The 15226-nt window shown below is 33.6% G+C and overlaps 1 protein-coding gene across 18 annotated transcripts in view; it reads left to right on the plus strand.

The window, feature by feature from the left end:
* The window catches only part of BAZ2B (bromodomain adjacent to zinc finger domain 2B), a 416357-nt gene that overhangs the window by 397092 nt on the left and 4039 nt on the right, over positions 1-15226 (plus strand). For 15 of the 18 annotated variants that reach the window (XM_025261158.3, XM_044934877.2, XM_025261209.3 and 12 more), the window contains 5 exons: positions 403-713; positions 1098-1233; positions 4399-4545; positions 13366-13628; positions 13868-14011. In XM_025261158.3, coding sequence (XP_025116943.3) covers positions 403-713; positions 1098-1233; positions 4399-4545; positions 13366-13628; positions 13868-14011 — 1001 coding nt within the window. The remainder of the gene's footprint in view (positions 1-402; positions 714-1097; positions 1234-4398; positions 4546-13365; positions 13629-13867; positions 14012-15226) is intronic. The other 3 variants (XM_025261224.3, XM_025261194.3, XM_025261213.3) reach the window with 1 other exon arrangement.

The following is a 15226-nucleotide window of genomic DNA, read 5'->3' on the forward strand; positions in this document are numbered from 1 at the left end:
AAGAAAAATGGTGAGTACAAAGACCTATACAGAAGAGTAGTAGAAGGAAAGGAAATGGAAAGGAAGACTAAGTTCAGAGACTGAGAGATTTCCACTGAAGTGGTTCCAGGAAATGAATAAGCATTTAGTCTAAAGTTGCTCAGAATACTTTGCTGATTTTCATTTTACCTTTCATAACATCAAAAGTTCTTAAATTTTCTTCTTCAAACTTCTCTCACAATTGTTTCTTTTAAATTTTTTTTTGTTCTTATTTCTACCTAGCATTAGGAAACACAAGGTAAAAACTTTTAGTAAAGATCCTTGAGATCTGCTGGTGTCTGCTGCTATATTTTAAGTAAAGGTAATTCACCCATCAGGCATTTCAAGAGGAAACCATAGTAACATTGTTCTTTTGATATATAGGGTTGGATGTGTCCAGAACCTGCATCAGAAAGGGAGGACTTGGTATATTTTGAACATAAGTCATTTTCTAAATTGTGCAAGGAGCATGATGGAGAATTTACTGGCGAAGAAGAAGGCAGTGCACATGCACTGGAACGGAAGAGTGACAACCCCCTAGATATAGCTGTAACCAGGCTGGCTGATTTGGAGCGGAACATTGAAAGAAGGTATCTGAAGAGCCCCTTAAGTACCACCATTCAGATCAAACTGGATAATGTGGGCACAGTTACTGTCCCTGCTCCTGCACCATCCATTAGTGGTGATGGTGACGGGTAGGTTATTGAGATTAACTTGAAAAATTATTGTGCTTCTTTGCTAATTGGAGCCTATTTTCTATTGCCTGTTATCTATGTATCTTCTTGTATGTCTGTGATCCATATGGATCATGCTACTTGCATGGTGCTTCGTAAAAACATTTTTTTTTTGTTATGTGCGTTGATAATCCTGCAGTGATCTTACATTTACCTGGTTGTGACTAAGCTTTGAGGCACGTAGCCACAGTCTGTGCACTACATCAAATTTAGTTGCTTAAACCTTATACTTATTGGCTGTTACATGTTTTTGTCATTGCTTGGCTTTCCGTGTAATGATTGTTTCACATTCAGTAACCATAAATGTGGACATGACCTACTTAATTTTTCTATATTTCAATGCAGAATTGAAGAGGATATTGCTCCAGGGCTCAGGGTATGGAGAAGGGCATTATCAGAAGCTCGCAGTGCTGCACAGGTAGCTCTGTGCATTCAGCAGTTACAGAAATCAATAGCATGGGAAAAATCAATTATGAAAGTTGTAAGTGTTTTTATTTAAGAAATACTATAACTAATTTACTTTGTCCTGTTTTTTTTTCCAATCTTCAGATATTTCTTAGTTATACTTTATTGTCAAAATAATGTATGCTGTACTTGAGAATTTGCTTAATTTTTAAATACTGTATAATTTGATACTTTCCTCCTTATTTTGAGCTTTTTGAAGGAATCTATCAAATGTTATCTTTTGTTTTTAAGATCTTCTTTTTCTCTCCTTTGAATATTGTTTGTAGCTCCAACTGAAGTTGTCTTCTGCATTTTTTCAACATAATAGTTGTTAAGCTAAATGTTTTGAAGGCTCTTTCAATCTTGTAAACATTCCAGTTGCTAACATTACCTGCTATATACATTCACTGCATTCCTGAAATGTCTTTATATTTATATCAATTTTCTTTTTGTAATGCTAAAAATACTTGGATAAGTAAACGAAATAAACAGAGACCTCTTCCTTTATGCACTTTTGATAAAGTGATATTGCTGGCATTAAGGATAGATATTTTAATCTTTCCTCTAACAGTTAAAACTATTTCTTTACCTTCTTTGTTCAAGCCCAGTTAGTTATCACATAGTGGCCTCTACTTTGTTCTAGGCAACAAATGCTATATATTCAAAATAAAAGCTGTATTTCTTATATTTCCCAGAGATATATTTATTTTAAATTATATATGTGTTCCTTTTCCTTTTATTTATTATAGAAATATCTTTTTTATGTTGACTTTTATAAGTTATTTTAACAGTTGCTTTTGAATTGCTGATTAGCTTTAAAATTCAAACACTTGAGTTTTGTTGTCATGAATAAGGGTACAATTCCTTTATTTAAATAGTTGTTCCCCAAATAAAAGAAGTGATCCTTAAATAATTAGCATTCTTTCCTTCCTTTTTACCTCTTGCCTAGACTACTCAAGACTTTATTCATTGTATACAAATAAATTTGATTTCTTCTATGGTTTTTCACTTCTTTCTAAAATGTCCATAGAATAATGAATCTACAATTTATATATAACCTATACAAAGAAACCCAAAACTTGTACCAAAATCTGCCTTTATATTAGTATAATTACTTTCTGCCATCTTAAGTTTTATTTCAGATTTTTGCAAATTCCTTTTCCATTGTTATTAATAAATTAATATGTGTCCATCATTATTTAACTCCATCTCTCATAATTTTCATTTCTTTTTTAATGTTTAATAATGCTATTTTTGCTTAAAAAAAAACCACTTCTTTATAAAGAAGGCAGAGTTTTTTATTCAAAGATTAATAAGCTCTTTGTAACCTTTAATTAGAAATATAACAGGACCTATAAGAATCCTCATAATAAGCTGTATCAGAAAGTTAAAGTGCTCAATATCTTTAGAAATATCCTCTTTGCCAGAAACCAAGCTTACTAAGAAAGAAGGAGCTGCCATAATTTGCCCTTAGGTACTTCTCAGTTCCCTATCTGCTATCTGTTGTTATTAACGTTAAGTAGTCAGCAACATCCACTGTGGCATTCACTGTTTTGTTGTGGTAGCAAAGTGGTTAAAACCAAAATGCTCTAACACATTGTGAGCTATTACTGTGATTTTCCAAAAATGCTATAAGTTCAATATATGTTACCCTTTCTTAGAAAGTGTCAGAAAAGAATTTTAAAATCATAAATGTGAGATGTAAGATGGATTTTTTAGTATTTTTACCTATCTATTGTAGAAGATTGTGAGAATTTACTTAATGTTCATGAACCTGATTTTTAAATTTTGTCATTATAGGGAATTAAATATAGCCTTCAAAATGTTATTTCTCAATGAATATTCTTATAATAGAAGTTTTAAAGAAATAACTCAGATATGGAGAAATAGCACCATATTAAAGTACTTAGTGATGTGGTTATTAGGAAAGGTCATAAAATAAATACTTACTGTCAGAATATTAAACTCTACTGCTTTCTCTTCTAGTACCCATGCCAATTTTAGTATTATGTGTATATTACATATATTTGATAGCTATTTATTAAGGTGAATAGCATGTATCTGCTGTTTTGGTAAGATTCTTAAGCTATCATTAGTGTGCATGTTGAGTTATGAAAGACTATTTTAGACCTTCCCAGATTAAGATTTAATGTTTTCTTGAAATTAAACAAATTGAATTTGAACAATTAAGCTTTTTTGGTTTTAAGAGTATTTAAATACATAACTTAAAATGAGTATAAATGATATATAATTTAAATGTTTTAATTATTTTAAATTGAAAAATAGTAATGTTTTCAAGTTTAGAATATTGATTACAGGACATTTTCTACTGCTACTGGAAATAAACATTAAATGTCAAAATATAATGTTAGTACTTACTGTTTTTTAAAGCCATCTTTGAAGTTTTTACTTGTCTAATCATCCTTCTTTCCTTTGTGAAACTTGTTATACAGAATATGTATGCATGAGAAAAAAATCTTCTCTCTATAGATTTAAAAATTCTTAATGGTATTAGAAGTTTTTCCACAGAGAAGAAATTATTTTTACTCCTAGAAAGTAAATAATGACCTCTAAATTCTTTAATTTATTGTAACAGTTTTTTTCCCTTAGAATTCATTTTGTAGGATCCATTTTCTACATTTGTGACACATGTTTGATTTGGGTTGATTTTTGAAGTTTCCTGGTTTAGACATAGTCAAAATATAGGGACATCTTATTATTATTATTTACTATTCTGAATCTACAAGTTTCCTAATTTTGACCTTAAAAATTACTCTAACTCTTACTTATTTCTTTCTCAGGATATCATGAGGATGCTAAGATAAGCAAACAATGAAATATATTAAAAAATTAAAGTGCCATGTATTAAGGCTATTCATTGCTTTATGTGCTCTAATGTCATGTTAATTATTTCATATGTTAATGTGTACATGCTTCTGAAGTGTGTGCAGGCATTCAGCCTCTAGCTTTGTTCTTTGCAGTGTACTTGAAATGTGCATTTACCCCAGTTGAACTGCTCACCCCGTCATGTGGTCCATATCTGTGTAACGAGAGATACATAGATGTGTATGGCTACTGTTTATTTGTTAGCAAGCGGAATGTTCATTACTAATATGAATTAGGAATTATGGTGTGTTTAATATCCCAATAACTATCATTCATAGCAGAGTCTTAATTTTAGATGATTTTTCATGTATTATAGTACTGCCAGATATGTCGAAAGGGAGATAATGAAGAACTGCTCCTGCTCTGTGATGGCTGTGACAAAGGCTGCCACACATACTGCCACAGGCCCAAGATGACAGCTATACCAGATGGGGATTGGTTCTGCCCAGCTTGCATTGCCAAGGTAAGACTGATCGAAAACTTGTTTTTTTTATTATACAGCAAAGTGATTCAGTTACATATATATTTTTTTCAAGTTACTTTCCATTATAGGTTATTAGGAGATTTTGAATATACTTCCTTTGCTAAACAGTAAATCCTTGTTGCTTATCTGTTTTATGTATAGTAGTTTGTATCTGTTAATCCTGTACCCCTAATTTATCCTTCCCCCTCTATCTTTCCTCTTTGGTAACCATAAGTTTGTTTTCTATGCCTGTAAGTCTGTTTCTTGTTTATATAAAGATTTATTTGTATTATTTGTTAGATTCCACATGTAAGTGATAAAATATTTGTCTGACTTCACTTAGTATAATAATTTCTAGGTTCATCCATGTTGCTGCAAATGGCAATACTTCATTCTCTTTATGGCTGAGTAACAGTCTGATATGTAGGTATACCACATCCTCTCAAACCAGTTGTCTGTTTGATGTGCACTTGAATTGTTTCTATGATGTCTTGACTATTGTAAATAGTGCTGCTATGAACATTAGGCTACATGCATCTTATTGAACTAAGAGTTTTCATCTTTTCCAGGTTTATGCCCAGGAGTGGGATAGCTGGATCATATGGCAGCTCTATTATTTTTTTTAAGGAACCTTCATACTCTTTTCCATAGTAGCTATACCAATTTACATTCACATCAACAGAGTAAGAGGGTTCCCTTTTCTCCACACCCTCTCCAGCACTTATTATGTGTAGACTTTTTGATGATAGCCATTTAACTGGTATGAGGTAATACCTCATTGTGGTTTTGATGTATGTTTTTCTAATAATTAGTTAAACTGACCATCTTTTCATATGCCTGTTAGCCATCTGTGTGTGTCTTATTTGGAAAATATCTATTTAGGTCTTCTGCCCATTTTTTGACTGGGTTGTTTGTGTTTTTGATATTGAGTTGTATGTGTGAGTTGAGCTGTTTGTGTACTTTGGTTATTAACCCGTTGTCAGTTAATATTGTTTGCAAATATTTTCTCCCAGTCTGGTAGGTCTTTTTGTTTTGTTGTTGTTTTCCTTTGCTGCGGAAAAGTTTTTTTAAGTTTGATTAAGTCGCATTTATTTGTGCTTTTAAGGCTTCCCTGGTGGCTCAGATGGTAAAAAGTCTGCCAGCAATGAGGGAGAGTGGGGTTTGATCCTTGGGTTAGGAAGATCCCCTGGAGAAGGAAATGGCAACCCACTCCAGTGTTCTTGCTTGGAGAATGCCATAGACAGAGGAGCCTGGCAAGCTACAGTCCATAGGGTCGCAAAGAGTCAGACACGACTGAGCGACTAACAGTGACACTGACTGATTTTTGCTTTTTTTTCTTTTGCCTTGGAAAACTGGACTAAGAAAATATTGCTCTGATTTATGTCCAAGAATGTTTTGTGTATGTTCTCTTCTAGTTTTATGTGTCATGTCTTATATTTAGGTCTGAAACTATTTTGAGTTTATTTTTATATACGGTATGAGGGAGTGCTCTGATTTCATTGATTACTTGTAGCTGTCCAGCTTTTCCAACACCAATTACTGAAGAAACTATTCTTTCTCCATTGTATATTCTTGCCTCTTTTGTTGTAGATTAATTGACTGTAGGTGTATGGGTTTACTTCTAGGCTCTCTGTTCTGTTCCCTTGATCTATATGTCTTTGTGCTAATACCACAGTTTTGATTACTGTAGCTTTGTATTCAGTTGGTGCAAAAGTAATTACGTTTTGACTGTGGATTTTAAATCATTATAACTAGGTTCAAACACATCTTTATTCATCAAAATAGGAATCATTACAATCAACACATTTTGCCCACAAGAAATAAGTTGGTTTATACCTGTAGTGTAAAAATCTGTGCTTCAGGATTCGACAAACTCTTGAAAAGCATTTTCTGCCTCCTGCTGCTTGTGGAAGCATTTACCCTGCAAAAAGTTGTCAAGAGATGCTTGAAGAAGTAGTAGTCGGTTGGTAAGAGATCAGGTGAAAATGGAAGATGAGGCAAAACTTTGTAGCCCAATTCATTCAACTTTTGAAGTGTTGGTTGTGTGACGTGTGGTTGGGCGTTGTCATGGAGAAGAATGGACCCTTTCTGTTGACCAGTGCCAGCTGCAAGTGTTCCAGTTTCAGTGCATCTCATTGATTTGCTAAGCATACTTCAAGATATAATGATTTAGCCGGGATTCAGAAAGCTGTAGTGAATCAGACACCACCAAACAGTGACCACGACCTTTTTTTGTTGCAAGTTTGGCTTTGGGACTTGCTTTGGACTTTGGTGAACTGGTTGTCACTGGTTGTCCTGTAAAATCCACTTTCTGTCACATGCCACAATCTGCTTGAGAAGTGGTTTGTTGTTGTTGCATAAAATAAGAGAAGACGACACTTTAAATTTTTTTGATTTTCAGTCAGCTCATGAGGCACCCACTTATTGAGCTTTTTTCACCTTTCCAATTGGCTTCAAATGCAGAATGACCATAGAATGGTAGATGTTGAGTTCTTCTGCAAACTTCTCGTGTAGTTGTAAGCAGATCAGCTCTGATGTTTGCTCTCAATTGTTCATTGTCAACGCCCAGTAGCTGGCCATTACACCCCTCATCTTCAAGGCTGTTGTGTTTTTGCAAAACTTCCTGCACTGCCAGTGCACTGTATGTTCATTAGCAGTTCCTGAGCTGGGCGTGTTGCTGATGTTGCAAGTTGTCTCCACTGCTTTATAACCCATTTTGAACTCAAATAAGAAAATAGCTAAAATTTGCTTTTTGTCTAGCATCATTTCCGTAGTCCAAAATAAATATAAAATAAAAAGTAAGTAATAAGTCATTAGCAAAAAAAAAAGCAAGAAATGCACATTAAAATGATATATAACATAACCACATTAATTAAGAATGTACTGCAGTATCAAACAGCAAATTTCAACAATGCCAAAACCACAATTACCTTTGCACCAACCTAATAGTATTTTATGAAGGCTGGAAAGGTTTTACCTCCAGCTTTCTTCTTTTTTCCTCAGGATTGCTTTGGTAATTCTGGGTCTTTTGTGATTCCATATACATTTTAGTATTTTTTAGTAGTAGTAATAAGTTTTAAACTGCCAGTCAAAATGAAGCATTTTATATGGATTTTTGAGATACAATTCATATACGATAAAATTCACTTTAAAGTGTGCAATTCAGTGATGTATAACATATTCACAAAGTTGTACAATCAGCACCACTATCAAATTCCAGAACATCTTCATGAGCCGCTTAAAGAATCCTAATACCCATTAGCATTCACTTCCAATTCCCCTTCTCAGCCTTTGGCAACCAATCTACTTCCTATCTCTATGAATTTGCCAATTCTGGTCATTACAGATATATTAAATCATATAATATGTGGCCTTTTTCTTTCACTTAGCGTAATATCATCAAGGTTCATATATGTTTCAGCACTTCATTTTAAATTCAGATAATATGGATATATTTATTATATTATATATATATTTATATTATATCCATTATATGGATAGACTACATTTTATCTGTTCAGTTGATAGACTTTTGTGTTGTTTCTACGTTTTGACTTTTATCAGTAATGCTGCTAGAAATAGTCATATACAAGTTTTTATATGAATATGTTTCCACTTTTTTTGGTTATATACCTAAGAGTAGAATTGCTTGGTCACACGGTATTAAGCATATGTATATTAAGTCACTTTCCATGTGTGTGCTAAGTTGCTTCAATCATGTCCGACTCTGTGTGACCCTGTGGACTGTAGTCCACCAATCTCCTCTGTCCATGGGATTCTCCAGGCAAGAATACCATGCCCTCCTCCAGGGGATCTTTCCAACCCAGAAATTGAACCCATGTCTCTTATGTCTCCTGCATTGGCAGGCATTCTTTACCACTAGCACCACCTGAGAAGTCACTTACCAGTCACATATAAATTGGAAACCTATGAACTCTCATACTAATTGATTAAGGGGAAGCAATATGATAAAGTACAAAGAGATGAGTTTTAGAGTTACAGTGTAAGCGTGAAAGGGTTAGAATGTATTGAGGCACAGACTCACTGTTAGGTTTTCTTTGTCTCACTCTCTTCCATGTTTAATCTCTTGACTTAATTATTACCAGTAACTGCCACCTCTTCATAAACTCAGTTTCTAATGTCCATCTATCCACTGCCTCCTTTCTTTCCCATTCACTCTGTCTAGCACTCCTACTCCAATAATTCTTTGATCTCATCAGGACCTTCAGTTCATTTATCTTAAGACCTTCTCACTGTCCCTCTCCACCTTCATGTCTTCTTTTTGCTCCTATAATCACAGTATCTACCCTTAGCTTCTGTACCTCTCTCTCACTTGGTAAAACAATCATTCTGGTTAATCCAATTCTCTGACTTCTCTAGTAACTTAATATTCAGATACAAAGGTGTCTTGATGTGACTGGAGAAAACACCCAGCCTTTTAAATTTAAGGCTAAGAGGGCCTTTAATGGTGCCTGATAATTTACTGTCTCCTCTATCCTTAGTCTCAGCTGATGATGTTACTCTCATTTCACTATGAAAATAGAAGCCATCAGAAGAAAATATCACAAGAATCCATCACACCTACCATACTTTCTGTATCTGGGCTAGCATCCTCTACCTTCCGTCCTGTTGCCATGAACCGCTTGTGCCCCTAACTAAGCCAGTTACCCAACTTGTGCTTCAGATCCCATCCCCATCTCACCTCCTTAGGAGAATGAGGAACACCTCCAGCAGTTCTGTCTTCTCCTGCATCATCAGTTTCTACTACTGCACTGAGTTCTTTCTCATCAGACTACTAACATGATACGATTTCTCCCATCTTACAAAAGCTAAACTCTCTTACTTCTCCCTTGATTCACTTCCCCAATTTCTCGCCTTCCCTTTGCTGAAAAGTTTTGTTATGGTTCTCTCCAATTTCTCTCCTCCAATTTACTCTTAAACTCATTTCAGTCATATTTTTACCTCCATGACTTCTCCAAAATTGCTCTTACAGTGCCTACAAATGATTTCCACATTGCTCAGTCCAGTGACTACTGCTCAGATCATCTAACTTAGTATTTACATTGGATAAAGTGGAACTTTCCCTCCTCCTTGATATCCTGTCTTCACTTATCTTCTAGGATACCATACTCATCTGGTGTTCTTCCTGACTTTGCTCCTTTTCAGTCTCCTTTGCTGGTTTTTCTCACCTCCCAGATCTATAAATATTACTTTTCTTTACTTCAAAGTTATGTCTATAAAATGGAATCGTATCTGCTTTGTGGGGATTTCTGAGGATCAGATATGCTTGTGTGTTTGAAGGTTTTTATAACTTCAAAAAATTCTGTGATATATTCATATTCATACTTTATTATATTTTATATTTATATATTATATTTTATATTTACAAAATAGCAGAAGTTGCACATGGCATGGTATTCACTAATAATTGCTTTTTTATTTCTCGTTGCTTTATCATTTTTGTCATATAGAGTTAAATGTAGTTTAATAATAATCTTCACTGGTTGTACATAAATTATCTTTTAGTTTCAAACTGTCAAGTTAAAGTTTCTCTACTACTTTGTGAATTACTAACAAATCAGTGTTTTCAGGCCTGGGGGTACCATCTGGTAGGCTATAGGATGTTTTGTTTTCTGTCAGTTTGCTTAAATTAGCATTCTGGTGTCTGTCATTTCAGTACCAGACTAGAGGTCTGTAATCCTATCCAAGCACTTCTGTGTAAATGCAGCTTTCTAAGTCTCTGCCCTGTTTTGTTTTGGGGTTTTTTGTTTGTTTCTTGGCCATGTTGTGAAGCTTGTGGAATCTTAGTTCCCCAACCAAGAATTGCACCCAGGCCCACAGCAAAGCACAGAGTCTTAACCATTGGACCACCAGTGAATTCCCTTTCTATTGTTTTTTTAAAAGTGATATATTAGATGTTAGTCACCCAGTCATGTCCAACTCTTTGCAACCCCACCAGGCTCCTCTGTCCATGGAACTCTCCAGGCAAGAGTACTGGAGTGAGTAGTCATTCCCTTCTCCATGGGATCTTCCTGACCCAGGGATTGAACCCAGGTCTCCTGCATTCCAGAAAGATTCTTTACCATATGATCCACCAGGAAGCCCATGCTTCTTATAGCAATAGAAATACTATAACCATTTGATTTATATATATATAATAGAGAGAGAGAGAGAGAGATTTTTTAAGTTAAGGTTTTAAAAATCTTTCCAGTAATTCAGTTATTTTCAAATATTTATACTCTCCAATTTGCTCTCAAATGGCTATTTCTGCATACATCATTGTGACTAAGTGTTTTTACTCTGTGTATATGTGTTTTCATACCAATGTTCATATATATATTTATATACACACACACATACATACACTATATTAAAGATATATATAAAGAATATATGTATTCTCTCTGTCACAGAATTAAAGACTTGTGTGTGTGTATATACGTATTTATACACAATCATATACACAAATAAGAAATTCTAAATTCCAGTCCCTAAAAAGCCAAATAACACAAAAGCGTCAGGCAGGAGTATAGCAAATAGGAAAGTCAAGTCGTGCCCCTATTTTTATGTAACAGTCATCACTCAACTCTGGCAAATTGTTGTCATGTAAACATGTGGGCCCAGTGTTCCAGGATCGACTAGTATTTCAAGATTATGGATTTTATGCATATTCTTGCAAATGTTAAATATTGGCAACAAATTCAGAATTTATATAAGCATTATGAGCCAAACCACAACACATTCTGTGGGCTGTTTATAGTCTGTGAACCACCAGTTCACAACTTCTGATATATAATTACACAAACATAACAGAAATGAGCCCTTCTATGTGTGTAATCTGATAGATTCTGCTTAAGACTTACTAAAGTTTCTCTTTGGATTTGGACTCCAATAAGATAGAAAGGGTGGGGAAGGTGGGGAGTCTGTGCAAGAACACAGACATCTGGTAATAGAGGCTCTGTATAAAAGCTGCTTGTAAAAGTATATGTGTGTGCGTAATCCAGTGAGATAAGCGTGATAAACATCATTTATCAAAGAAATAGAGAGGCTCCATTGTCTTTTTAAAACATCACGAGTCTTTTATTTCTGTGGATTTAAATTTCATGTTTTCTTACTATGAGTATTAATTTGTTAATATATGATCCCAAGTAATATTTTAGTTCACATAGGAACTAGAAATTATTCCTGAGCTTTTTCTCTAAGTAACACAGTTACTCAATCTAACTTAATCTTCATTAAACAGACCTTTTCCTCATGAATTAAGTTTTCTCGTTCTGTTTTTCTAGTGCTGAAAACTTTCAGGGCATAATATTAAAACTCAAAATAATCAAATTTTAGTGAATAAAAATTAATAAATTAAATGCAGAAGAGACTTAGTAAAACATTTTAATTTATTCCAGTTTCAAGAGGTAGTGATTCTTTGATATGGTATGGGGAAGGTGTTAGATTTATGGTTTGTCTTATTATTTTAGCCAATTAAAATATCTCTTTAATTATACTTTTACCTTACCAATAGAGAACCAAATACTTTTAATTGCTTGATTAAAAGCTATTTTTCAAAATAATTGTAGAAGAGGTCCTGAAATTTTCAAAGAAATTGATATGAAATACTCCAGAAAAATGTTTTTCAGCCAAATTCATCCCAAGAATACAACTAGCTTTAAACTTATCGCTAGGTTGATATCTGACTCTTAAGTTTTAAGTCTACAATTTCTTAATTATCTGGTTAAGAGAGGATATCGTTTTCTAAAAGAGGACAAACTATCCTGGAAAATTAAAACAAAAGCCATACATTACCAGTATCTCTGCACTGATATTCGTCAATGATCTATTATATTTATTGTAACAGTTAAGCCTGAAAATACAGATTTATTTCCCTATTTCTAAATTGAGGGGTAGGAAGGAGCTTAATCATTATATCAGTGTGCTGCCTGCAAATTGTAGTTAGACTGCATAAGGTCATGTTGAGCTTTTTGTTTTGTTTTGTTTTGTTTTTTTCATACAATTTTAGAGCTAGAATGACTTTACGAATTGTGTGACATGTCTTTTTTATTTTACAAGTGAGATAATGGGGACTCACATATTTTTGTACAAAGTTCCATAGCTAGTAACTGACAGAACCATAGCTACAATTCATGTTGTTTGATTCCAAATATAATCTCTTTTATACTATTTCTTCATTGTTTTCCTCAAATATCAACAATTTTTTTCTCTTCCTTGGCCTCTGCTTTGTTCACACCTGGTATCCACAACTTTGTAGAACTCTATCCTTGTAGAAAATGTCTTTTTCTTTATCTATTAGTAGAAAGAAGTATCAATTTCCAGTATATTTGATTGCTTACAAAGGACTTCTCTGTTTAACACTTCATGAGCTATTTTCCTTGTTTTGGTCTAGCTTTTAAATTATCTCTTTAACTTGCTTATTAATAAGATCTGTATTTTTGTTTATATTCATCTTTGTTGTTAATTATATTGTGCTCAAAAAAGTAGTACTTTGTATCTTTACAGTCATGCTGTTAGTGACCTAGACTAAGAAACAGTGCTGCTCTAAGTTCTGTAGTACCAAAGATAGATTACCATGTGATCAACATCATCAGATTTTAAGAACTCCTAAAATAAATTGTTCATGCTTTATTAGATTTTTTGCCTCATATTATAGGAGGAAAAAAAATTCATAGATCTCTGTTGAAAGTATCAGCCTTCTAGATCAGAGATAATATTCTTTTTGTTTGCCCTGTCAGACTTTCATAACATAAAATAATAAAAGGCCTCTCGACAGTTATTTTTCTTACACCTCATTTCCTTTTTTTTAAATTAAAGGCAAGTGGTCAAACCCTAAAAATCAAAAAACTTCATGTCAAAGGAAAAAAGAGTGAGTCAAAAAAAGGCAAGAAAGTGACTTTAACAGGGGATACTGAAGATGAAGACTCTGCATCAACAAGCAGTTCGCTGAAAAGAGGAGTCAAAGACCTGAAAAAAAGAAAAATGGAGGAAAACAGTTCTATTAACATATCGAAGCAAGAAAGTTTCACTTCTGTTAAGAAACCTAAAAGAGATGACTCCAAGGACCTAGCTCTTTGCAGGTATTATTTCAGTTTTCATGTACTATATATTTAGCTTTCCATTTTATTTGCTTAGAAATCACCTACTATAGTAAGACAACTTTTTGACAGTTTGTATAAATAGGAAAAGAAAGTCTATAGTGTATATTTTTAAAGAAGTTAATTTGCATTTTTTACTTGAAAGATTGGAAAGCTAAATTTTTAATAAAAATAGATGTTTCTAAAGCATAGATACTGATTTCAGACATTATTTTCTTTAGTATGATCCTTACTGAAATGGAAACTCATGAGGATGCATGGCCTTTTCTACTTCCTGTAAACTTGAAACTTGTTCCTGGTTATAAGAAAGTTATTAAGAAGCCTATGGATTTTTCCACAATTAGAGAGAAATTAAGTAGTGGACAGTAAGTAAATCATTTCAGTTCGATATCCATTGAATGCTTGGTATATGCTGGGTACTTTTCTAGTGAGCCAAAAATACATTAATTAACAACAAAGACATAGGCTCTGCCTTTGGAGGGGTGTGTATGTTTGGTCAGGGTAGCAGAGTATGTAAGACAAATCAATTAAAATTATTTAAATATTTAAAAAGCTGTGCGATAAAGCCTTCTGACATTGGAAGGGCACTAAACCCAGCCTGGAAGGTAAGGAAAAGTATCAAGAAAACCTCCAAAGTAAATAACATGTAACCTAGAGCTTGTATTGTATATCAGTGGAACATTGACACTATCTCGTGTGGCTTTAATGAAAATTGACCCTGTAATAATTTTCAGATTATTACAGTTAAGAGAGAAGATCACTGGAAATGTTAAATATTAAAAGCCTTATTGTGGGTTGTTGGAGAATACTGAAAATGTGTTTATTAAATGTGGAAGAATATTATTATCTGCCCTTCTCTACCCTATTATGTTTGTGATCCTATCCAAAGAGAAAAATGACTTCTGGCCACAGTTAATGATCTTTGCTAGATTGCCTCAAACTTCTGCCAGAGTAGCAGCTGTTAGATAGTGGCATTTAGTTGGTTCTGGACATTGGACACTAGTTCTAGACATTTTGGAGCCACAAGAATAAGGCTGTTTGCTTACAAAACAAGCCCACACAAAAGCACTCTTCGCATCAATAGCCAGGAGCTGTGCTTCTACATTCTCCATGCTGCCTGCTCCCTTTAATCCTCCATACCAGTTTAGCTTAGGATATAGGCTATGCACATCACTTCAAGCAAAGTCATTAAAAAATATGGAGAAGGAAGGAAATTTATATTTTAAAAAACTATAAAATATATTTAATTGCATTATTATATTCTTCCTGGATATTCTTTTAGTTAAAATCTCTGTAGCCTATAATCTACACTCAATTTAGAAGAGTTGCATAGAACTTAACTCATAAAGATCAGTGACTGTCTTATATGTATCAAGTTATTTACGAGATTGACCAAATGACTAGTTTATTTCTCTGGAGGCTGAACTGTCTGTCAGTTTTTTAAAGAATTATATCCATTTCACTTTATTATTTTTTTTAATTTCCAAAGGGAATTATTTTTTTTAATTTCTGCTCTGACTCAGAAAACATTAAAACTATTGATTCTAATACAATCCAAATAGCAGAAACTTCTGTCTATA

The sequence above is a fragment of the Bubalus bubalis genome, chromosome 2 (genome assembly GCF_019923935.1).
Source record: "Bubalus bubalis isolate 160015118507 breed Murrah chromosome 2, NDDB_SH_1, whole genome shotgun sequence".
NCBI classification, from domain to species: Eukaryota; Metazoa; Chordata; class Mammalia; order Artiodactyla; family Bovidae; genus Bubalus; species Bubalus bubalis.